The sequence below is a fragment of the Prionailurus viverrinus genome, chromosome F1 (genome assembly GCF_022837055.1).
Source record: "Prionailurus viverrinus isolate Anna chromosome F1, UM_Priviv_1.0, whole genome shotgun sequence".
NCBI classification, from domain to species: Eukaryota; Metazoa; Chordata; class Mammalia; order Carnivora; family Felidae; genus Prionailurus; species Prionailurus viverrinus.
The window spans coordinates 22,149,628-22,174,499 of record NC_062577.1 but is presented as its reverse complement, the minus strand read 5'-3'; the positions used below and the strand labels follow the sequence as shown (position 1 = coordinate 22,174,499).

Below are 24,872 nucleotides of genomic sequence, written 5' to 3'. Positions count from 1 at the left end.
ATGGGCAAGATGAAGCCCAAACACACAAATGAACCCAGTCCCTGCCCACAGGGAGCATACAGGCAAGTGTTGGAGGACCAGCACGTCCCCAGCAATGCATGGGGTTAGCAGGGACCCGAAGTCCAGTTAAACCAGTGGGCTCTGGACTCATGAAAGCAGGGAGTGCAAGATGAGCCAGGGGCCACGAGAAGCAACGTTAGAACCACTTATTTTTACCTTGTCCTTTATTTTTGTGTATGTTTCCTAAGGTGCATAATATATTAATGAAGCAATATGCACATAAATTATATAAGAGAAATCTGCATGAAGATACTCACTAGAAAGAGCACATGATCAAAACCACTGATCTCAAACCCAGCTAACCACTAGAATTCCTTGGAAGGTTTTTTTTTTTTTTTTCTGGAAATACAGATTCTCAGGTCCAATTCTAGGCCTAAAAAATCAGAATCCAAGGCCTAGGAATCTATATTCATAAAATCTTTCTAGGTTAATATGTGATCCTTGGGGCGCCTGGGTGGCTCAGTTGGCTAAGCGTCCAGCTTTGGCTTAGGTCATGATTTCATGGTTTGTGAGTTCGAGTCCCACGTGCTGACAGCTCAGAGCCTGGAGCTATTTTGGATTCTTGGTCTCCCTCACTCTCTGCCCCTCCCCCACTCACGCTCGCTCGCGTGCGCTCTCTCTCTCTCTCAAAAATAAACATTAAAAAAAACTTAATATGTGATCCTTGTTGGGCCCCTAAACAGAAAAGATAAAAACAAAAAAACTGAGGGTGATCTGAGAGGTAATTAGAGAAATTTTAATACGAAATATACACTATAATATTATGTTAATGTTCAATGTCCTTGACATAATGATTGTGCTGCGCTTATGCAGAAGAGTAGAGCTAATGCTCCAGTGTAGGGTGAAATGTCATGAGTCTGTAACTTCCTTTCAAGCGTCTCAGAGGGGAGGGTGGGGAGCGAAGCAAGTACACGGTACAAAACGTTAACAATTGGTGAATTTAGGTGAAAGGTATTCTGGTGTTTATTGTGCTACACTTTTCAACTTTTGATCTGTAGCTTTGACGTTTTTCAAAATAAAGTTGGAAGTGTGGGGAGCACCCGAAAGGGTCCTGGTGATCTGGCAGGCATAACACCCATCCATCCAGGATCTGGACAAACCATCTATTCAATGCATCTCTACCAAACCCTTCTCCAGAATGCTTAATGCTTAAACTCTATTAGTGACCAAAAGCTCCTTCCCCAGGTACCACTCTCTATACATCCGGAGAAGGCCCTTTCGTATCTGCCCTTAGCTCTTTGTCTATGCCTCAGGGCTCTGCAAAGCAGTTTCTTTTCCAGATAGACCTCCTTGGACATTTGAAAAAAACCTCTCCATCCCCTTCCAAGGAAATGCGTGTAATAACTCCAACCTTCTCTCTTGGGACATGGTTTCAGTACCTAATGACTGAGGAGTCCGGTGACTATTTGAGTTGGACACTCCACTGCCCCCCAGAAACCAGCTACATTTGCCCAAGCCCCATGGGTGTTCTAGGACATCTGTTTGCTATGTTTTGGGTGGGTGGGTGGTGCAGGAGAGAGGGCCCCTGGGGCTATGTGTTCATAAGCTGAGTGGCATGTTGGGAGGAGAAGAAACCAGAATCTCCCAGAAGCCTGGGAGAGCAACTCTGTCAGGAAGTAGTCTGGAGCATTCCTGCACCCGGGCCAAGGATGTTGTTCCAAGGACACTAACCTGGTGGCAACTGGGGTCTTCCAGGAGCATCAGAACTGGGAGGAGCTGGGATATCAGAATCTGGAGAGGCTTCCTCCTGGAGGTGACAGAGAGGGTGAGAGCCTTCATTCAGACAAAGTTCTTAGTTAGGAGTGGGACAGGGGGAGGCCAAATGGAAAGGAGCCAGATGTAAATGGCTTCCTAAAAGTTGGAGGGGTGGTAACAGTCAGGGAGACTAAGGAAAGTGCTGGTTAAAGGGGAGGCAGGGTTGGCCTGGTGGAAACAGTAGAAAGGAGAACCCTGACCCCCTCCTAAGAGGCCCTCACTGCCCAACCACATTGGAAATCCACTGGAGATGGGGGAGGCCCCCGAGGCTTGTGTTAGCTCCCCCTCGCACTCCACATCTTGCTCCTTCAAAGGAGAAGGTCCATTTCTCATTTGTGTGGCATTTAAAACATTTTAAATGTTTTAATGGCTTAAAACATAAAGCCATCTGGGTATAGTAACTCTGACCAGGGAGGGCCAAGCCCACAGAGGACAATCAGTTGCGCAGTCTAGAGAGAGACAGGTTCCCTGCTGTCAGACATCTGCACAGTAGACCCAACAAAGACCACTCACCAGGCCTGGCAGAAGGGCAGGCCTTTGAGGAGTGAAGGGGAAAGCTGGCAAGGCCCAATCTCTGATGCCATGAGTTCATGCTCTAAAACAGATTTCTCTTGTTTAATGGGATTTCCCCAGCCAACGCATTGACTGTTCCTCCAGGTGAAGAGAACTTTTCCGGGAAGACCTAACCTTCATAGACTTTCTATGAAGTCTATGAACCTTTCTAACCTTCAAAGACTTGGGACAGGCTTTGGGTCCCAAGTCACCCGTGACCAGGAGGAGAGAGGTGGGTGGGCACAACGGGTCCCTCAGATGTCTCCACTTAGCACATCTGGGTGTTTTCCTTCCTTCACCCCAGGGTCCAGCTCTGGGCCGCTGGCACCAACCCAAGGTGGACTCGGTGCTAGTGAGTGAATAAGGACAGCGCTTTTGTCACACCGCCCTTCCCCCCCTCCACAGAGAGGCCTGTCAGTCGTGGGGCAGAGGTCGGGGGCCCCCGGGGGGGGGGGGTAGAAAACAGATCCGGCCTTGGCACTACGTTACCTGGGGCTGCTGCTGAGCATGGATCCGCAGCTCAAGTGGTTCAAGGTAGTTGCAGGGAACAAGCCCCTTCTGTGGTGCAACATCACAAAATCAGAAAGGGGGAAAAGGGTGTGCTCATCGGCACCCATAGCACCCATACCGCCACAGGGCCCAGAGATGCGGGGGAGGGATGGGTATACGGGCAAAAGAAGGTAGCTGGTCGGCAAATGAGGTAGCAGACACCTCAGAAAGCTCCGCCATTGGCTGCCAGGATCCCATGGCCAAAGGAACTACCCCGGGTCCTCTGAATACCTGTCCGTTGAACATGACCGTAGCCCAGTTATCATTGCCCTTCTTCAAGACAAAAACGATGTTCCCTGGCATGACCTGCAGCTCTTCTGCGGTCTCAGGCACAAACCCAAACAGCACACGGTGGGCTTCCCCTTCCAGAGCCCTGCAGGGGTAGACGTGAGATGCTGTCCTCTATCCAGCCTGGACTGCATCCCGCCCACGGCTCTATGGGACAAGCAACAATGGACACGGGGCCGGGAGACATGCTCCAGGCACCCTCGAGCTCCACATCTATTGCCTCTGGGACCCTGAGCAGGACCAGGCAGGAAACTGCATGTGAACCCACTCCATAATCCTAGAAGCAGTGGGACAGCAATGAAAGACAAAAGACAACGCAAGACAGCCAGGCATTTCTCTCCTTGCCCTTCCTTCCCTTCCGAGAAGGAAGCTTCCCAGGTGTGCTTGGCCAGCCCTCTGGTCTGGGCTGGGGTAGACAGGGCTAGTGTGACAAGGGGAGTACACAAGTCAGAGGGCAGGTGAGGGCTAGCTGGGTGAGAAAGGGGGGTGGGGAGGAGGGAGGCCAAGTCCCCCGGAGCCACAGCCAGCAGACCAGGCACACAGCCGGAAGGAAATGAAGAGCAGGAAACCAGCTCCAGGGGGTGGGGAACGTGTAAAGGTGTCCCGAGACCACCCAGTGGTGTGCTAGGCAATGTCACTGTCCCTTTACCATCTCTTCAAGACCTACTTTGCTCTCAGAGGCCCTGGGAGTGCCATCTGTGCCACTTCGGAATGTGTGACATCGGGACTGGCTTCAGGGCTGTGTGATGTACCTGCTCTGGCTGGTGGCTCCCTCTCGCTCCCCCTCTGTCCCCTTCCCCTCAGCCCTGTTTCCTGCTTCCAAACAGTGGGCTATCTATGTAGGGGAGACAGACTCCTCCAGCAGGCAGAGTTAGCAATGAGTTCATCAGCCCCCTCATTTTTATAGTTGCTGTTGTACTTTTTTTCATTAAAAAAAAAAAAACACAAAAACACCTTCTTTATTGCAGAGGGGAGCCGGGCTTGCTTCCTTACTTAGAGGAAATTCCTCAGAAAGCTGTAAGTTGTGTCATTCTTGGCTTCTCATCTTATAGAAGAATGGCTCCTTTTTCTTGAGTCGTTCCTCTTCTCCAGAGACCACGTGCCCATAGGCAGTGAAAAACGCCCACTCGGGAAAGGACACACTACCTAGCTTCCCGCTCTGCTCGCCCGACTCCCGAAAGCTCTGGCCTCCGCCTCTTCTTTTTTTTTTTTTAATTTTTTTTTTTAACGTTTATTTATTTTTGAGACAGAGAGAGAGACAGAGTATGAACGGGGGAGGGGCAGAGAGAGAGGGAGACACAGAATCGGAAGCAGGCTCCAGGCTCTGGGCCATCAGCCCAGAGCCCGACGCGGGGCTCGAACTCACGGACCGTGAGATCGTGACCTGAGCTGAAGTCGGACGCTTAACCGACTGAGCCACCCAGGCGCCCCATGGCCTCCACTTCTTCTGAGGAGGCTGCTGCCGGTGCAAAATGGCTCCCCAACCCTTGGTCAGTGTTCTGGCCCCGGAGGGACATGTTCCACAGACTACCACCCTTCAGCAATGACCCTCGCTATGTGGGTGGCTGTGCACGTTGACCTGGGGGCACAGGGACACCATGTAGCTGTAGCCAGACCCCTGTGGTCAACCCTACTACAGTCCAAGACTCCCATCCCGCCTACATCACTCCGTTCTAACCCGGAAAACAGAAAGAGCCCACGTACTAGGCTAAGTTCTGCAGGATTTAGACCCTGACCCCGGCTTCATCTTCTTCACTCTTTTCATTGCCATCAGTTCAGGCTTGGAGCTCAGATAGTCTGCACACTGATCTAAATCTAACTTACCTGAAGATCTCTGGGGTTTTGGGTCTGGGTGGAGGTTCAGCTGCCTGTGGAACATTCAGGAGAAATGAAGAAGGGAAGGATAGTAAGGGAAGGAGTGGGGGCGAGAACAGACTGTTAATGGTAATTTGAGCCTTCTTCCACACCAGAAAATCAAAGAATGCATTTCTAGCTGGCTCAGAACACTGTCTAGGGAACGGGCACAGTGTACTTTGACTAAACACTGGAAAATCACCCCTCCCCCCAGCCCCTGGGTACAGTTTCACTAGCACAGCAATTTCTCTTGAGCCAGTCCTGGTTTCTGGAGAATTTTAGCTGTCCTAGAGCAACATGGCGTCACGAGGGGTGCTTTTGACCTTGAGCTCGGTCCCTTTCCTAGGAAAGTTTCCAAAAGCTCTGTTCTATAATTAATGTCTGCTATATCACGTGACACTTGTGGGTATTTAAAATCAACTCAGAACCCACTGACCAGGCAGGAATCTCCTTTCAACTTGTTCCCTGTTCTATACTGAATACCATGGAGCCCACCGATCTGGCTTCTTCCTCCTTGTGGTGTCTCTGCTGCTCTGATGCCCAGGGGGCCTCCACAGGGGCTTTCTTTGTGAAGGAACAAATTTCGTTGTGAAGGAACAAATCAAAGGATCCTGAATCTCTCTAGCCTCCTTTGCTCATCTCACCCTCCAGAGCCCCAGCGTTGGTCACATCCTGGGCTAGCGGCCGTCATTCTGATCCCGGTAGGCTGTCGGTGCTGCCGTCCGAGTGACCAGGTGTGTGAAGCCTGGAGTGCGGCTGTCACGCTCAGAAACCCTTCCCTGTGCTAGTGCTGCCCAGCACGGCTCTAGTGCAACAGCTCAGGTGTTCCTCAGCCTGTCTTCCTTTCTTCCCTTCACAAGGATGGAAATGCCTTCACATTTCTAGACTCCTTACGTCATCCAGTCCGCTCAGAACCATCTCTCTGAGCCCAGATTGGTCAGAAAAATGGCTCCCTCCCGGCACCCATCACATTCCTGAGGGAATCCCCTGCACATAGGCAGATGCATGGAGCGGGACCAGCCCACAGCCTCAGACCCCAGGCCCCACGGAGTCCCCTACTAGGCCCTGCGTCTGAGAAGAGGCATCGTCAAAAAGCCTTCTATAGTCTGCCTTTCAGTTTCCTGAGAGAATAGTCCAGGCTTCAGGAGAGACTGTCAACAGAGGCTCTCTTAGAACACAGAGAAGTGAAGACTAGGATTGGGGGGAAGCAGGAGGGGTGGTTTCTGGGAACTTGAGGTTAAGCCTAAAACTGCCTCATTCTCCTCACAGTCACAGAACCCGTGACCGAGAATGGCCAGGCAGACACCGTCAGCAGCAATGAAAGGTCAGTTGAAGGAGCCCTTAACATGAGGCAGTTCAGCACAAATACTCTCCCCAGCTGGATGTTTCCAGAGAGTCCTGGAGACCCGGATCCAGGGAGAAGGACAGGGCTGCCTCACCTGTGGCTGCAGAGGGGCAAACCCCGAGAAACTGTCTTGATCCACCACAGATGCCACCACCTGCAATCGAGGGAGGAAGGTGTAAGGGCCCTGCCAGCACTGTCTCCCCATGCCTCATGGTTTTCCCCGAGATCCCTCCTTTCTCGCACCCTGGATCCATTCTCACCGGAGCCTGGTCCCAGAGTGGATAGTGGCTAAGGGTTGGATTGTTGACCCTCTGAGTGAGAAGTTCCAGAAACTGAAGTAACTAGTGCCTTCCCAGCCCTGCTAACCCAACAGGCTCTCACTCTAGCTCTCTTTTTTTTCAATCGAGGTGAAATTCACATAATATAAAATTGACCATTTATTTTATTATTTATTTATTTATCATTTTGTTAATGTTGATTTATTTTTGACAGAGAGAGAGAGAGAGAGAGAGAGAGAGAGAGCGCACAAGCAAGGTGGGGGAGGGGGCAGAGAGAGAGAGACAGACAGACAGACAGACAGACAGAATCTGAAGCAGGCTCCAGGCTCTGAGCTGTCAGCACAGAGCCCAATGCGGGGCTTGAACTTGTGAACTGTGAGATCATGACCTGAGCCAAAGTCGGACACTCAACTAACTGAGCCACCCGGGTGCCCCTAAAATGAACCATTTTAAAGTGGACAATGCAGTAGCATTTAGGACACTCACAATCCTATACAGCCACCACCTCTACCTAGTTCCCAGTCATTTTCCTCACCCCCCAAAGAACGCCACACCCACAAAGTGGTTAGTGCACGTCCTTCTCTAGCTAGCACCTGGCAATCACCAAATTGCTTTCTATTTGTGTACGTTTACCCATTCTAGATGGTTCATATAAAGGTAATTACGCAACATGTGGCTTTTGTGTCTGGCTTCTTTCACATGGCGTGATGTTTTCACGTTTCACCCATGCTATGACTTATATCTGTACTTCACTCCTTTCTATGGCTATTCCATTGTATGTCTATATCACATGTTGCCTATGCATTCATCCACCGATGGGCTGAGGGGTGGTTCCACTGACCCAGGCGCCCCTGAGCTCTGCTGCTCTGCCAGAACCAGCTACCCAGTCGGGCAGCGTTAGCCCTACAGATAAGTCAAAGCCAAGTACAGGTCTGGAAGGGGACTGCTGGCTCACTCGGGCTCATTTCTGAGAGGATTTAAGACCTGGATTTAAAGGAGCCCAGTTTACAAAGGAGCATAACCATAGAGCTGTAGAAGTGGGGATATCAAGAGCACCAAGCCAAGAGGATGCCATGCTGGTCCGTTTCACTAACATGTTCCCTCCACATTGACTGAGGGCCTCATAGCTGTGTTTTCTTTCCACTGGCTCAGCCCCCAAGCTGCACACACTGTGATTAAGCCTGTGGCTCCCACCCAGGGTCAGGCTGGAAGGGCAGGATGAGAGGAACTTGCAGACAAGAAGCTAGAAGCGTTTGCCTGCCTTTCTGCAAGACCTCCACACCGGAAGCAGTCTCTAGCTGCCTGCTGGCCACGGAGAGCACCAGGGGGGAGCCCTCGTCCCAGGAGTCTGTCCCACCCTGGTCCATGCACGGCCCATCCCATAGAAGACCCAGGGGAAGCTGAGTGAGCCTACTTACTGTCGCCTTGCCAAGGTAATCCTTCTTGGCCAGCTGAGCCACTTGCCTCTCGTTTGGTCGAAACAGCCTGCCCACAGGGATCACCACAGGCTCATACAGCTTCTGTTTCTAGAACACAGCACGGTATTTCCTTATCTGGGAAACAGGGGTAATGATGCTTGTCCTGCCTCCCTCACTGAACAGACGCAAAGATTCACTGAGATAACCTCACAAAAGTATTTTTTTTTTAATGTGTCAAGACTGAACTTGTTATTATTTCGGAGTATCTAAGGTAGGAACAGTTGGTTTCTATATTGCCTTACCCCGAGAGGCTGTGTGGACATCTGGCTGTGTTATCTGCTCAGCACGCTTTTTCCCTAGGGGGCTGCCCCTCTCCCACTCTCTGTGGCTCGGGTGGAGCTGTCACTGAGCACAGGGGATGCCACAACCACAAGGTGGCCCAGGGCCCAAGCAAGGCCCATGACAGGCCTCCCTTGGGACTGGTGGCTGCTGACCTGGACAGGCATAGAAAGACTGACTCGAGCCCCCTTCTCCTTTTTTTTAAAAATGTTTTTTAAAAATCTGATTTAAGACTTGTTTTATCCCGATGTGCTCTGACAAACCATGGATCATTTTCACTATTTGTTCACAGAATCAATGTGTTTTTTTGAGGGCCATCGTGTGCCTGGCTGTGAGGACTCAGAGGTGAGTACAGCCTCTGGCCTCCTGTGCTCGGATCCAGCCTCCAGTCCCCAGTCCCCCTGGTGCCACCCCAGAGCCCCCACGTCCCCAGAGGGTGGCTGGAGGCAGGGCTCTGCCATCCCCAGCTTCAAGCCTCCGCTTCTCAGCGCTCGCTGCCAGGTTCAAGATCCTACATGGAATTGTACCCCAAGATCAGTGTAACCCAGAGCTCAGAGAAGGTAAAAGCACCACTTCTATGGTTCCTCAATCCACGTGTCCACTGAAACAAATACAAGTCCAGTGAAAATCCTCTTGCCATCCCGCATCATCCATATACTTACCCAAACACATTCCATGGCTTTGTCAATTTTAGAATGTCTCGGCTCAGACTTCATGCTCATGGCCAAAGCTAAATGTTCCTCAGCCTTTTTCCACTCCTCCTTCTTGGCATACATGAAAGCAACATTATATAACACCTAGAAAAGCACAGACCATAACACAAAACTTGAGGCTGCTCCAAATCTAGGCACCAGGGAAGAGCTTGCCTGTAGCTTCTGGAATGTTGCCTGGAGGCATGCCTCCCTTTCTCAGCTTTCCTGGGAATATCTAAAGTATAACACGATCAATCTTGTTACCAAGTCATGCCCGGTCCAAGGACGGTATTAAGAAAACATCACTTAATGCATAAATCCAACATCATGTGCATTGTTCTTTCAACAATCAAATAGGTCAGGAGGGAACAAAAACTATGGTGTTGCTTTAGTAGCGAGAAGAGCGATGTGCTCAAGGCCCTTTGAAGAGTGGGGAATAAAATCCATGCCTGTGGCCTCCCAGTCCAGCTCCTCCTGCCTCTGAGCCTAGGCTAAAAGGCTGAACAGGTACAGGGTGGGGAGAGAGAAGGTTCCAGATGCATCATCCTGCACCGGCACCAGCAGAACCCTGCCTGAAACAGAACAAGACTGTGGTATAGTCATCGGGGCAGGAGGAAACTCCATGGACAAAAGTGCAGTAGAGCTGGAAAGAGACTCAGCACAAACCCCAGGCAGTGCTTTATTGGGGACAAGCGGGAACAACACATTCACCAATAATCATGAGTTCCCAGGTCTTGAGTTGGGCGGTAGGTTCAAGAGTGTTTGTTTTATTATTATGCCTTCAACTTACGCACACGATCAAATCTTTTTTGGATGCATCAGCAAGATAACACAACCACTTGACGAATGAAGGGAAAAGACCCTCAAGCAAAGTTGGAAAAGCAACAGGGAGCGGAAGAAGAAGATGGCAACTAATAACGCGGGTTAACTTTCCTTCATTTTCAGGACGGTGCAGCAAGGTCTTACGGTACCCGACACCAGGTGTGGAGAATGAGCTGAGCAGCCAGGAGCTTTGTTCGGATGTCAGTTATAAGAGTCACAGCCTGATGCCCCGGGTGGGGTGGAGGTGGTTTGCCAGAGCCTCAGAGCAGAGGTACGGTTGGTCAACTGAGGCCTAGTAGAGAGGCGTTGGCTGGCCTTCTCTAACATGTAGAGGCAGTGAGGTGCAGGGGTTAAGGGCACAGGTACCCCAGGCTGTTTCTGGTATGTGGCCTCAGCTTCACTGTAAATTGGTGACAGTGACTGTGGCTGCTTCCAGACTGTTGTAAGAAATAAATGAATAATTCATAGAAAGCACTGCTGCAATTGCTTGGCGCATGGTGGGTATTCGACAAACATTTACTCCTACTATGACTACTGTTTGCTGTGCTATGTTGGGGCTTGATGGAAGGCTGAGCAAAGGAGGGCTTTCATCCCCCCAAGTCCTGCCTGCCTTCTCAGGGAAAGTAACAATGCCTGCATGCTTTAGGGGAAGACCGCAGGGCTGAGTTTTGCAGACTGATGCCATCCGGGGATTCTTTGTGTTTATAATCAGAGGCTAAAACTAGGAAGGACTTTGTGCTCCTGGAAATCGGTGCTGCCTGTTGGAGGCAGTGTCACTGTCATTCTCCTTGCCATCATCATCATCATCATCATCACTGATGCCACCTACTGACCACCCATTGTGGGCCTTTTTGTCTACATTATCTCTAAGCCACACAAACCACCATATGAGCTGTGGCCTCACTTCTGTGTGTCTATAGTTTTTCCACTGCAATTCTCTTGTCCCCACCTCACCACCTCAGATTACACATGACCATGAGCTCCCCGGTGCTAACACCTTGTCTTGTGGACCACTGGACCTCTATGCCCAACACTAGCAGGCACTAGAAATGTGTACAAAAATATATGGGTTTATTAATGAATGTGGATGAGGTAAGTACTCAGTCCTTCTTTACAGATGATAAGGAGCCTGAGGCTCAGAAATGACATATAACTTAACCTAAAATTGTACAATGAGTAAGTGTTGGGCTGGGATTTGATTCCTATCTACCTGATTCCAAAGTCTTTGCTTTTAATGGTAGCCAGCTTCCAAGATGGCCCCCAGTGATTCTCACTTCTTGGCCCTCACCCTCTTGTTTCCTCCCACAACCAATGTAGTTGACGTGTATAGCCAATAGGATATTATGGAACGAGGGGGTGTGGCATTTGAAGCTATGTTATAAAAGACATTGACCCTCCATATTAATTTCTCTCGGATCACTTCTTTCTCTGGGGGAAGCCAGCTGCCATGTTCTGACAAGACTCAGACAGTGTGATGGAGAGTTTCATGAGCAAAGACCTGAGGCCTCCTACCGACAAGTAACACTAACTTGCTAGACACATAAATCAGCTTAGAAGGTAGACCCTTGGGCCCCAGTCAAGCTTTCAGATGATGGCAGTGTTGGCCAACATCTTGACTGCAACCTCTTGAGAGCCTCTGAGCCAGAACCATCCAGCTACACCACTCTTGGATTCCTAACCCCAGAAATTGAGAGATAATAAATGGTATTGTTTCAAGCCACTGCATTTCAGAGCAATTTGGTATTCATCAATGGATAACCAATGTACTTCCTCTCTGTAACAGTCTGCCACCCACATCCCCAATTTGGTGCAGGGCCTCATCCAGATAAAAAGAACGGTTTATCAAGGCAAGTACAGACGGGTGGCAGGATTGTGTTTCCATGGAGTTAGTGGCTGGTGCGGGGTGATGGGACCAGGAGTAAGCCCAGAAGCAAAGATTTAGATTCCCTTCCCAGGCTATTTCTCAGCCCCCATGAACTGTTGCCTTCATGCACGCTCGATTGGCCCAGCCCAGTGCTGGCCATGTGCGCAGGAAGCAAGGAGAACTCAAGTCTGCTTAAAAATTCCTATTTGGCTCTCTGCGACCTTCTTCTTAAGACCTTTTCCCACAACAGGTTTTTGTCACTCCATGACTGGAAAAACCTGAGACTCTTCAAAAAGAATGGTGTGATTTTGCAGAAGCCAGGATTCTACCCTGGTGGGAAGAGAAGGGGTGGCCTTAAAGGTAGGAAAATGACGGGACGGTCCCCTGTGGCATAAATAAGGGCCTTAGACCCTGAAAACTCCAGCTTCACCTGCAAAGAGGCCCCCACAGCCAGTATGTCCTGCCCCTTGGTCATTTCAGCTCCAATTACAAGGGAACATTCCTCCCATAGAATTCTGCTTTGATGCCAATGTTTTATGATCCCTTTTTCTAGAGCCACTTGGTCTTCCAACCGTTTAATCTGTACAAGTGGTTCTCCCTGGGCAGGGGTTTGGGGGTGGTGGTGGTGGTTAGAAATGTCTAGAGATATTTTAGGTTGTCCTGTGTCCGGGAGGGGTGGGGCTACTAGGATCTGATGGCTAGAGGCTAGTGTACTGCTAAACCAACCCCAGTGCCCAGGACAGTCCCCTACAACAAAGCAGTACCTGCCCCAAGGCATCAGTAGTGGCCTGGTTCAGAAACCTGACTCTAGAAGCTGGCTGAATGCAAACCAGTTCTCTGAAATTTCCAAAGCCTCGTTTTCCGAGACTATGAGAAGCTGTTAGCCTGCTGCAGGGCAGGATGGGGGCACATGTCCCCAGGGGCCTGGGCAGCTGTGGCCTCTATTATTAGCCCCGAGCAACCCTGAGAACGCTTGGCTTCTCCTAAGAGACTAAAGCAAGGGGATTTTTTTTATCAGCAATTCTTCTAAATAAAGATCTGATAAGTGCAGGGATTTTAGGTTTTAAAGCTGGTGCTGTGTATTTGGAGTTTAGGAGGAGGGTGGGGAGGGTTGGTTGGAGAAAGCACACGAGGCTGTGAAGTCAGAGCCAGTGATGTTTCTCCCTTCTGGTAACACAGAAAATAAGTTCTCCTTCTATGGAAACCTTCCCTCAATTTGTGCTTTGAGCTGTTCTTTGAACTAGGGAGGACAGATTTGTGCCAAATTATCCTCACTCTTTCTCTGGGTATCGACCAAGTACATGGGGCCTGAACCATTAATAGCAAAGAGCGTGGTCTGTAACTTGGGAACAGAGCGAGGTTACGGCAGGTCCTGCGTGGATAGCAAACCCATGATTTTGGATTTGTTAGTATAATGCTAAGCAAATAGCTTGTCAACCTGAATTATGAAAATTATTATGAATACTTTCACAGGCCAGCACACTCAGGTCCAGCCTCCCTTCAGAGAGCCCAGCAGGCTCATTTCTGCACGGTCCTTTGAGCCTCGTTAAGAAAATGCATGCTTCAATAACCAGAGACTCCAGGATGAGCCTGAAGGTATCAATCCGAGGCTTTTCTTTCTTTCTTCTTCTACTTGTTTTTTTTTTTAATGTTTATTTTATTTTTGAGAGAGAGACCAGAGTGTGAGTGGGGAGGGGCAGAGAGAGAGGGAGACACAGAATCCGAAGCAGGCTCCGGGCTCTGAGCTGTCAGCACAGAGCCCGACTCAGGGGCTCAAACCTGCAAACCACGAGATCATGACCTGAGCTGAAGTCAGACACTTAACCCACCGAGCACCCCAGATGCCCCAATCCGGGTCTTTTCTTAAGGGGAAATCGGAGTCCCGAGGCACAGGAGGCTTTTCCAAGCCCCCAGGGGTTTCAGCAGATCGCTGTGCATCAGAACTGTCTGCTGTCCCTCAGCCACCGTGCACTCCTGCCCAGGCTGGGCCCTTCCTCCTTACCTCACAGGCAAACAGCTTGAACTGCAGCCCCAGAATCTTGTAGTCTATCAGCTGATTCCCTCGAAGCTGAGTCAAGGCCTCTTTAAGGTCTTTGATAGCTGAATCATATCTGCAGGACAGAGAGAGAGGAAACACAGTCCAGAGCACAGAGGAGCAAATGTGGGACAGGATGGGTGTCTGCCTCCTCCCTTTCCTGACCCATCTCACTGGGACAAAAAGGCTTGCTGGTCCCTTTTGGCCTGCTCTAGTTCTTTGCCAAGCCCGAGCCCCAGTATCTCCTAGTGCTCAGTGTGAGTGGCGCCCCGTGGCGTGTGCATGCCAGCACCCCTGTCCCCTCCCCCAATCCACAGTCTCAGGAAGCCACAGGGATTTTCTTCTCTGTTAACTGCATTCAACTCCCACCTTTCTGACAAGCAGCTTGTCACTTCCCAGCAGAGCCCTCACCCTCGCCGCCCCTGAGTCTCCGGAGCTGATTTGGAGCACTGCTCCCTCCCCGCTCCCCACCGTCAGGCCAGGCACATCTCCCGGGACCCCTTTCCATGACCCAGGACATCACCCTCCTTCCCGGAACTTTCTCCTTCAGCTTCTTGGGAGTCCAACTTAGCTCTTGGTTTTGCGGCCTTCTTAGTCTCCCCCGGCCGCTGCCCTCCCCACACACTTTGGAAAACAGAAGAAAGAAACCACCAATTAAGCCAGATGGCTTTTCTAATGCTGCTCCTGGCACTGCCCTTTGGCTTTGTTGCATTGGCTCCGTGCTCACTGGCTCAAGGTGTACAGGCTGCTGTCACTGGATTTGCGACAAAGAACGGGGCTGACCACATCAACAGTGCCTTCCTCAATGTGGGCAGGACCCAGACCAGGTCTCCTTGGCCTGCCCCTGACCTCCGCAGAGGCCCCAGTGAGAGGCAGCCCTTGCTGGGCGGCAGGGGGTGGGAGGCACGAAAATCAAGCCATCCCCACCTCCCTAGCGCCCGGGCCGGCAGGAACAAATTTCCCTGGCTGGTTGTGGGCAACAGAAACAACAGTGTGGAGGCCACTGTCTGACCTGGAGCTGCCGTGAGCAGCTGCCCTTGGAGGCAAGCCTGGAATCAGGTCACGGGCTGGTCACGTGGTGTAGGGCAGGCACCCCAGGACAGGGGCCACGAGCGCAGGATCAGGCCCATCAGTTCTGCTATTAACCGGGAGACCTTGGCAAAGTACTTCCCTGGTCTCAGGTTCTGCACCCATAATACGAGCACAGGGGCACCTGGGTGGCTCAGTCTGTTAAGCCTCTGACTTCAGCTCAGGTCAAGATCTCACGGTTTATGGGTTTGAGCCCCACATCAGGCTCCATACTCAGAACCTGCTTGGCATTTTCTCTCTCCCCCTCTCTCTCTGCCCCTCCCCCTCTTGTGCTTTCTCTCTCTCTCTCTCTCTCTCTCTCTCTCAAAATGAATGAATGAACTTAAAAAATTTTTTTAAATACTTAAAAATAACATGAGTGTATTATGTATAGGAGCATATTGTATTCAAGGAGCATATAATAGGAGGAAGTTCCTAGGATGTGGTCCAAGATCTAATTTCTGGAGTCAAAACCACTTGGACCTGAGTCCTAGCTCTGCCGCTTATGATCTGGTGATGGAGAGAAAGTTGTTGAATTTGTCTGAGTCTGTTTGCTCCTCTTCACAGAGAATAATTGTAGCATGTGCCTCCCAGGGTTGTTGTGGGAAGGAAGTGAGATGTGCTCAGGATCATGCTTGGCACACACAGCAGGTTTACTGCTATTATTATTAATTATTTTAGCTCTAAAATTCTGGCAATTAAATTCATACACCCATCCTTTATTATGTGCTGAACATGGTACGGCGAATGAGGTATTATCCGGAGGTAAAACCCCACGGCTGTAGCAGCTGGAACCGTGATCTCAGCGGGCTTCAGGGCTGACCAGGAGGACAGGCTGGCCTGACAGGCCTAAGCTGCGTGAGCCCCGGGTGGCTGGGGCAGAAGCTAGACATTCTGTCACCCTTGCTTTGAAGTAACTCCCACAGTGGAGGCGTCTATAGGAGTAATGGAAGAAAGGCTGCATCTGAGCCAGGAGAATGGTTTTCTCTCTCACATCCTTGCTGTGTTCACACAGATGATGGTAAAACCCGTTAAAAGCGCACAGCCACTCCTTCAGAAGCAGGAAGCACGTCAGGTCGTTTCTATGTTCTTGGAGACGTTGCGGAGAAGGGGGAGGGAGCGGGCATCCCTGTTTCTTCTTTCTAAGCTGGGAGACTGGGTGACTGGCTCGGATTCACGGAGCCCGGGAGAAGGGCAGGCGGAAACGCAGGTGTCCTGGTCCTTGGGCACAGGCACTTTCCACCGTGCCAGGCGCCTGTGTGTGAGGTAGCGGAAGGGCCCCAGAGGGCATGCTTGGAGCGCTGCCAGCGTTCACCTGCACCTGTGCCTTCCTCCCTGGCCAGCTGGCCGAGCAGGTGGGTTTCAGATGTGACGTAACACTGCCTGTGTCTACCTGGTAGTGAACGAGCTCCACACGACCCTCAGAATTCTCCCGTCCAGTCCGACAGGTTCTAAAGATCCGGGTCCCGGTGGGAGGGAGAGAGAAAGAGCTGACAGATTACTCAAAGTGCTCACTTTGTGCTAAAAATGTCTGGTTTCAAAGCATCGCCCTAACTGCCTGCTGCACCCACAGCGTCCCCTAGGAGGCCAAGGTGCTGGCAGCTTCCTGCGGGTTCTGCTGGGCCAGGCGGGAGGGCTTTCTCCACACCTACCCAGAGATGCTCTCCTGGGCTGCCCTGGACCCAGAGCCCCCATCCCACCCCCACCCCCCACCCCCCCAGGGAGGGCTCACCAGCACAGCAGCAACCTCTCGTGGCTTTTCACCAGCTCTGAGCCCGAGAGGGTTTACAATCCTCGTTTTTGCAGTACTCCCCGTAAAGTTTTCTCAGGGACCACTGACATTCCTGATTGTTCCTGAGCCACCACTGCCCAGGCAGCCCAGGATCCTGCAGCTCCGGCACTTGTATCTAGGATGCTGGAGAATTCTAGCAAGCTGAAGTCAAAATGTGAGACACCTCCATGCAGGGGGAGGCTCTGCTGTGCTGCGTCTGTGGGCCAGCTCCGCCTAAAGTGTTCGCCGTTCCTATCACAGCCCTAAGATTCATAAGGCTCAGGGTCCGAACTGCAACTTAGAGCTCCTTCCCCTTCCAAAGGAGAAGCCTGGGTCGGACAAGGTCCTGGTCAGCACTGAGGCACCGCCTGCCTTCTCGGACACACACTCAAACTTGGTTCTCTGCAATTTCATAATGATGGGAGAGCCATGCAACAACACGTAAAAGTGGGGGAAACGGAGAGAAAGAAGCACGCATAACATTGTCACCCTACACAAGTCCCATTGTAATCTGGAAGAATTCCTAACCTACTCATTAAGAAGTCATTTTCCTGGACCCCATGGCACTCATTTCATTTTTTTTTTTTAATATATGAAATTTATTGACAAATTGGTTTCCGTACAACACCCAGTGCTCATCCCAACAGGTGCCCTCCTCAATACCCATCACCCACCCCCCCCTCCCTCCCACCCCCCCATCAACCCTCAGTTTGTTCTCAGTTTTTAAGAGTCTCTTATGCTTTGGCTCTCTCCCCCTCTAACCTCTTTTTTTTTTTTCCTTCCCCTCCCCCATGGGTTCCTGTTAAGTTTCTCAGGATCCACATAGGAGTGAAAACATATGGTATCTTTCTCTGTATGGCTTATTTCACTTAGCATAACACTCTCCAGTTCCATCCATGTTGCTACAAAGGGCCGTATTTCATTCTTTCTCATTGCCACATAGTAGTACTCCATTGTGTATATAAACCACAATTTCTTGGGGTGCCTGGGTGGCTCAGTCGGTTAAGCCGCCGACTTCAGCCCAGGTCATGATCTCACGGTCTGTGAGTTCGAGCCCTGCGTCGGGCTCTGTGCTGACAGCTCAGAGCCTGGAGCCTATTTCAGATTCTGTGTCTCCCTCTCTCTGACCCTCCCCCATTCATACTCTGTCTCTCTCTGTCTCAAAAATAAATAAACGTTAAAAAAAATTAAAAAAAATAAATTTTAAAAAATTAAAAAAAAATAAACCACAATTTCTTTATCCATTCATCAGTTGATGGACATTTAGGCTCTTTCCATACTTTGGCTATTGTTGAGAGTGCTGCTATAAACATTGGGGTACAAGTGCCCCTATGCATCAGTACCCCTGTATCCCTTGGGTAAATTCCTAGCAGTGCTACTGCTGGGTCATAGGGTAGGTCTATTTTTAATTTTTTGAGGAACCTCCACACTGTTTTCCAGAGTGGCTGCACCAGTTTGCATTCCCACCAACAGTGCAAGAGGGTTCCCGTTTCTCCACATCCTCTCCAGCATCTATAGTCTCCTGATTTGTTCATTTTGGCCACTCTGACTGGCGTGAGGTGATATCTGAGTGTGGTTTTGATTTGTATTTCCCTGATGAGGAGCGACATTGTGCATCTTTTCCATGTGCCATGGCACTCATTTCAAAATAATCTCTTCTAGCACTTTCCCCTTTCTGCCTTGTGTTATAGGTATTAGTGTTTGTGACCTCTTTCTCCCTTTTAATTTTTAAGTTCCTTAAAGCAGAGGGTATATTTTGCTTGCTTTTAATTAATTCCATAAACATTTATTAACTACTATATTAGACACGGGAATACAAGAGTGAATAACTAAAGATTTCTCTTGAGAAACTCAAAGAGTAGTGAAGGAGATAAATATATAAGCCAATATCTGTCACCGATGTTATTTTCTTCTTCTTTTTTTAAAAATTTATTTATTTTCAGAGAGAGAGAGGGAGAGTGAGCAGGGGAGGGGCAGACAGAGGGAGAGAGAGAGAATCCCAAGCAGGCTCTGCACTCTCAGCACAGAAGCCAATGTGGGGCTCGAACCCACAAACCTCAGGATCGTGACCTGAGCCAAAACCAAGAGTCCGTATCCCCACAGATGTTATTTTATTTATTTATTTTTTTTTTAATTTTTTTTTTTCAACGTTTGTTTATTTTGGGGACAGAGAGAGACAGAGCATGAACGGGGGAGGGGCAGAGAGCGAGGGAGACACACAGAATCGGAAACAGGCTCCAGGCTCCGAGCCATCAGCCCAGAGCCTGACGCGGGGCTCGAACTCCCGGACCGCGAGATCGTGACCTGGCTGAAGTCGGACGCTTAACCGACTGCGCCACCCAGGCGCCCCTTTTTTTTTTTTTTTTTCCCACAGATGTTATTTTAAAAGACACAGAAGAGGGGCACCTGGGTGGCTCAGTAGTTTAAGCATCCAGCTCTTGGTTTCAGCTCAGGTCATGATCTTACAGTTTGTGGGTCTGAGTTCTGCATCAGGCTCTATGTTGACAGTGGGGAGCCTGCCTGGGATTCTCTCTCCCACCCTACTCTCTCTCTCTCTGTCCCTCCCCCATGTGCTCTCTCTCTCTCTGTCTCGAAAAATAAACTTTAAAAAAGGTAAAAAAAAAAAAAAGAAAATAAAGAAAGAAAGAAAAAAAGAAAAAGGCACAGAAGAGAGTGGTTACTGCCGTAGTGGTCAAGCAGACTCGGGAGAATGCTTGTAGGGTGAGTGAGTGGGTGGGCAGCTGCAGGACCACATAGAAGCAGGCCAAGGAACTTTATCCTTTAGTACTAGAATCCACTGGAAGTTCTTTTTTAAATTATTGATAGAAAGCGAGCACGTGTGCACACAGGCGAGGGGCAGAGGGAGAGAGAAAGAATCTTAAGCAGACCACGCTCTGCGTGGAAACTGACGCAGCGCTTGATCTCATGACCCTGACCCTGGGATCATGACGTGAGCCCAAACCAAGAGTCATAGACACTCAACTAACTGAGCCACCTAGTTGCCCCCCGCTGGAAGTTCTTAAGCAGATCACATTTATTTTTTAAAGATCACTCTGGAATAAGTAAGACAAAACTAAGGGATGAGAAACCAGTTTGGAAGTGATTGCAACAGTCCTGGTGAAAATGAGGGTCTATACCTGATGGAGAAAAATGGGTGGGTTTAAGAGACATTTGAGAGGTCAACTTGACAAGGTTTGGGAAAAGAGACATGCTGGGTTGATCCCAGGTAGAGATTTAGCAGCTGGCTACAGGTGGAGGTCAATGCTGTGGGAAAGGGTGAGATTCCTAACGGTTCATGTACGGATTTTTAGGGGACACAGAACCCCCTGAAATTTTATGTAGAAGTATGTATGTGCTTGTATGTGCTTTTCTGGAAAGATAGCCCATAAATTTTGCCATTTAGCAACCATTGCTATTGTGATAAGAAGGGAAAGTGTCAAGGGCAGAGCCTTGGGAGGTGGGGACACTAATGCCTATGGATCGAGCAGAAGAGACAGCTCAGAAGTCCAGAATAGTGGCTTATTTATATTATTTCCTCAGTAGATAGTCGCTGAATTGATGATAAAGTTTGGTAGATTTTTTTTCTCTCAGACTTAATTATTATCAATCACAGACTAATTGAATCCTAGGTCTCATTCCTATATCTTTCTAAGATCTCTGCTTCACTCAAAATCCAAGCCTTTCTGGGACTTCTGGGCATTTTTGTGTAGAAATTTCTTCTGGGAGCCTTCCCTCATTGCCAGTTGTCTCCCCTCATTATAGGCTGTTAGAGCTAATTAAAGGATGGCCTTAGAGTTCGTCTTTTGAGATTTCAGACTGACTGGAGGATTTGTGCTCAAGCCTCCCTGCTCATTCCATCCATCTGGAGAACATAGGGATGAAGGAGTGGGGGGACAAGGAGAATAAGGAGAGAGAATAAGAAGGGAGACAGGCAGGACGCCACCAAAAGGTAAATTCTTGTATATATCTTCCTTCGATCCCAGGCTTTCTCTCCCTAGATAGCCTCTGTGTCTGTGGTTTTTCTTCCGGGAAGACTTCACTCCAGCCCTTCCTCATTCAGGTAATTGTATCTACATCTTGGAAGTCCTCTGAGCCTATAATGGTTGCCCCTAGCAACAGCTGAGCACAGCAGCTTTCTAGGTTCTGTTTCTGATAGATCCTACGATCCAAGCCTTTCAAGATTGCCCAGGATGAGAGCCCAGCCGTTCCCCAATACCTGGATGTTCTCTGCTATTTCCCCTTTGCCCTGCCTCACCTGCTGAGGATCCTCTCTCTCTCTCTCTCTCTCTCTCTCTCTCTCTCTCTCACACACACACACACACACACACACACACCACACCACCCACACCATGACCTCACCATTTTCACTGTTGGAAAGTTCTTCCTTAGGCTGAGCCAAACTCTCTTTCCCTAGAACTTGTGCCCATTAATAGAACAATGTCTACAAAGGGAGGTTTGCCATCCCCTAAGACATTTTAAATTGATGCTTAGGATATTTTTCCTTTGCTATTTGTATGTCTGTTTTGGGGGTATTGGGAGGTGAGGAGTGGGAATTGAGATTAGCTTTCATTTTGCATTTATGTAGTGTTTTACTAATGATTTTGTGTTGACTGTAAACATAGGAGAAATACAGATAGGCTGATAGAAGACAATAGAAATCCCTAAAATGTCACCAACCCAGAAAGAACTACTGCCAATGTTTTGGCCTATGGCCTTCCAGACCATTCTGTGAAACAGAAATGGAATTGTGTTATACATATTGAACTCTGTGTTTTAAAATTTAATGTCTACTGTGAACTTTTCCCCATATTAATATATAAGCTACTTATTTATCTGTATTAGTATATCCTTATACATATGCTAATAGTTTCCATTGTCATTTTGGGGGCCAAACTGTATTTCATTGAATGGATTAAGCCAGGCTTTTGTAAACACATTCTGTGGAAATGCAGGAGGGCCTTGATGTGGTCTCATGATAATCCTCATTGTGTGATAACTCAATACCTCCTCCTAGTAGTAGACCATCACGGGTATTCCCTTGATGGCCAAAATATTTACCACCAGCACTGCCCAAGCTATGACCCATCAGGAATGCTGGTGGGGCATCACACCCGCTGAATGGAAGGCCTACATTATGTAGGCTCGTTGTGCACTAAGACACAGCAGATTTGTAACTGGGAGGCAGGCTTGTGTTCCCTCCCTCTTTCCCTGGGGAGGGCTTCTGCCTCATGCTGACTTTTGCATAACTGCCAGAGAAGTTCCAGTCACACTTCCCAACAGAAGCTGGAAAGATTCACAAACACCAAGCCCAGCAGCACCAAGACCCTGTCCAGGCTTCTCTGCAAACTTCCCCAGCTTGTGCAACACAAACCACTTACTTCTCTATCCGGTAATAGAGCATCCCTCTTTGGAAGTAGGCCACTGCCAAGTGCTTGTCTCGGTTAATGCTTCTGGTGAAGGCCTGTGGAGAGAGGAAGGATCTGTAGGTGGCCAAGGACTCAGGCGGTGAGGAATGTGAGATGAGCCCAAAGGGAGAGGCAAGAAGGGTCATGAGAATGGTCTGGAGCTTGAAGGTGACAAGAGGTCAGATACCTCTGTAAAATGGAGATGTTAGGGGCGCCTGGGTGGCTCAGTCAGTTAAGCCTCCCACTTCGGGTCAGGTCGTGATCTTGCAGTCGTGAGTTCGAGCCCCGTGTCAGGCTCTGTGCTGACAGCTCAGAGCCTGGAGCCTGTTTCGGATTCTGTGTCTCCCTCTCTCCCTCTGCCCCTCCCCGGCTCATGCTCTATCAATCTCTCTCTCTCAAAAATAAGATTAAAAAACGTCAAAAAAAAATTTTAAAGGAGATGTTAGTATCTGAATTTCAAGATTACTGACTGAATTTCAAGATTACTGACAATTAGATACGAAAACAATTAAAATGCTTTTATATATAGTATTATATTTATTTAGTAAATAAAAATTATGAAATCAAAATAATAACAAGAATGCATGTAAAATGCCAGTAGTAAGGACGGAAGCAGGAAACCAAGTAAAGGCCCGGAGAATGAGGGGCCCAGAAGCTGAAGAACTGGAGGACGCATCTATGCAGCGAGAGGAAGGCCCGGCAGTGAGCCAGCAGGGAGGTGACCGGTGACCCCTGCACAGCCTCACCAAGGAGCCCCTCCGCCGAGGCGGGAGCAAACAGCCCCTGCTGGCATAGCTGTGCCCTGACTGGCTGCTGTGCTCAGCCAGCCTCTCCCCCGACAATGTGCTCTTTTGTCTCCAGCAGCCCCCGGAATCTGGGGTGCTGTTCACTCAGCCTCTGAGAGGAGGTGGGGACTGAGGTCCTCCCCTGGCCAGATGTGAGGTCCTCGCCTCTGCTCCCATCTGCCCCCCCTTAGACCTGACATGAACTTGTCAGGCTGTGTGGGTATTCCAAGTGTCTTCACTCCTCTCCCTTTGCCCAGTGGCTGGTCACAGTCACGGCCAGGATGGCTGTGGGAGGAGCTCTGGCTCTAAGGGTGCTGGGGAGTCTGTCCATACCCCGTTGCCAAGACTGGCCATAAACGGGGAAAATAGCATTTACACGGTGGCGTGAAGCGACACAGAATTGAATAGTTGCTGCCTCACCTCATCCTCATCTTTGTCCCTCTCAGGAAACTGAGAGTCAGGAGTCTACGTGACTTGCCAGAGACCAAGGTCTAGAGAGAGGCAGAGCTGGCAATCGAACCTGGATCTTCTGCTTCCAAATTCGAGTCCCTCTCCAGCTTACCCTGACGAACCCAAAGAGTGATCACTGAGAATGCTCAACCCTACACTAGGGAATATGAAAGAGAAAAAAACATTTGAAAAAGATGCCAGGACACCCACAGCATGCCCTCGGCAGACATCGTTCATCAATCACAGTATGATTTCCTTCTGGCAGCCTCAGAAGCTCCCCCCAAAGTGGAAGATTAATGAAAATTGTCACTTGAGAGGAAATCTATGTTTCTTAAGTCCCTCCTCTTGATCGCAAGGCTGGCAAAGCTCAGGCACACGAAGGGACTTTTTAACCGGGTGTGAAGCAGTGAGGTGGAGATCTTGTGGCCAGCAGGAGTTCAGAGAAGGAAACAAAACCAGGAGAGTCTTCATAAAGGTGTTAAAGAATGACTCCAGAGCGATTTGAATTTAATAGACTGACAAGAAAGGAGAGCAAAACCCACATCGAGTGGTTCCCAGTCCAGAGCCCAATAGAACCACCTGGGGAGCTTTTAAAAACTAAAGCTGCACAGGCCCCTCCCCAGGCCAATTCAATCAAGATCCCTGGGGGTGGGGCCTGTGCAGCTCTTGCTCTTTCAAAGTTCCCGAGAGGTTTCTAAAGCTCTAAAGCGCAGCCCGGATTGAGAACCACTAATTACCCGGCACAGAGGAGGCCCCCGGCGAGAGGGGAGAGGGGCCTCCACTCACCTTCTCCGCCTCGGGCATGTTTTCCAGGATTGTGTGCATGCAGCCGATGTTGAAGCAAATCCTGGAGTGGGGGTCCTGGACTGCAGTGAAGGCGTCCAGGGCTCCCTTCCAATCCTTCTTGTCAGCTGCCAGCACCCCTTCATTCCAGAGGCTGATGGCCTCAGCCAGGGACATGGTCAGGCGCAGGCCAGGGGGCTTGGCGGCGCTGCCAGGGGACAGGGAGAGGGCAAGCTGGCGTTTCCCTCAGCGGGGCCGCTCCCAGACCCTCGCTTCCCTGTTGCGGGGCTCAGAATGTGCTCCCTGAAGACAACCTCTCAGTGTTGCAAAGGTTCAGGAAATGTCCCCACCTTTTGGCAACTGACGCACAATCCTAACGTGAGACAAAAGGAAAGAGAGAGGGAGGGCAAGTGGGGGCGGAGTGTGGAGGAGAGGAAGTACATCAGATACTGCCTGCCATGGGTCACTTCCCCAAAATGCTTCTGCTCTGTCTCCCAGCTGGCTTCTCTCTTCCACCCCTTGCTTCGGGGCAGCTTCTGGTCAGGTCTCTGCCCCCAGGCTCAGGGCAACCTCAACAGGTGGATGCACCTGCTTGGGCCTCCGTTTCCATATTGTTATTAAATGAGGGTGTTGGGGGTGACTGGATGGCTCAGTCTTTTAAGCCTTTGATTTCAGCTCAGGTCATAATCTCACAGTTCACGGGTTAAAGCCCCTTGTCGGGCTCTCTGCTGTCAGCACAGAGCCCTCTTCAGATTCTTT

General features: G+C 49.8%; 1 protein-coding gene across 1 annotated transcript in view; it reads right to left on the bottom strand.

Annotated features, from left to right (window-relative positions):
- The window catches only part of NCF2 (neutrophil cytosolic factor 2), a 33,589-nt gene extending 9,098 nt beyond the window's left edge, over positions 1-24,491 (bottom strand). The window contains exons 1-10 of the mRNA XM_047839831.1: positions 24,117-24,491; positions 22,069-22,151; positions 13,819-13,927; positions 9,101-9,235; positions 8,100-8,207; positions 6,498-6,557; positions 5,029-5,072; positions 3,148-3,289; positions 2,857-2,925; positions 1,732-1,807 (exon numbers count right to left, since the gene is read on the bottom strand). Coding sequence (XP_047695787.1) covers positions 1,732-1,807; positions 2,857-2,925; positions 3,148-3,289; positions 5,029-5,072; positions 6,498-6,557; positions 8,100-8,207; positions 9,101-9,235; positions 13,819-13,927; positions 22,069-22,151; positions 24,117-24,290 — 1,000 coding nt within the window. The 5' untranslated portion in view covers positions 24,291-24,491. The remainder of the gene's footprint in view (positions 1-1,731; positions 1,808-2,856; positions 2,926-3,147; positions 3,290-5,028; positions 5,073-6,497; positions 6,558-8,099; positions 8,208-9,100; positions 9,236-13,818; positions 13,928-22,068; positions 22,152-24,116) is intronic.
- Positions 24,492-24,872: the final 381 nt, after the last annotated feature.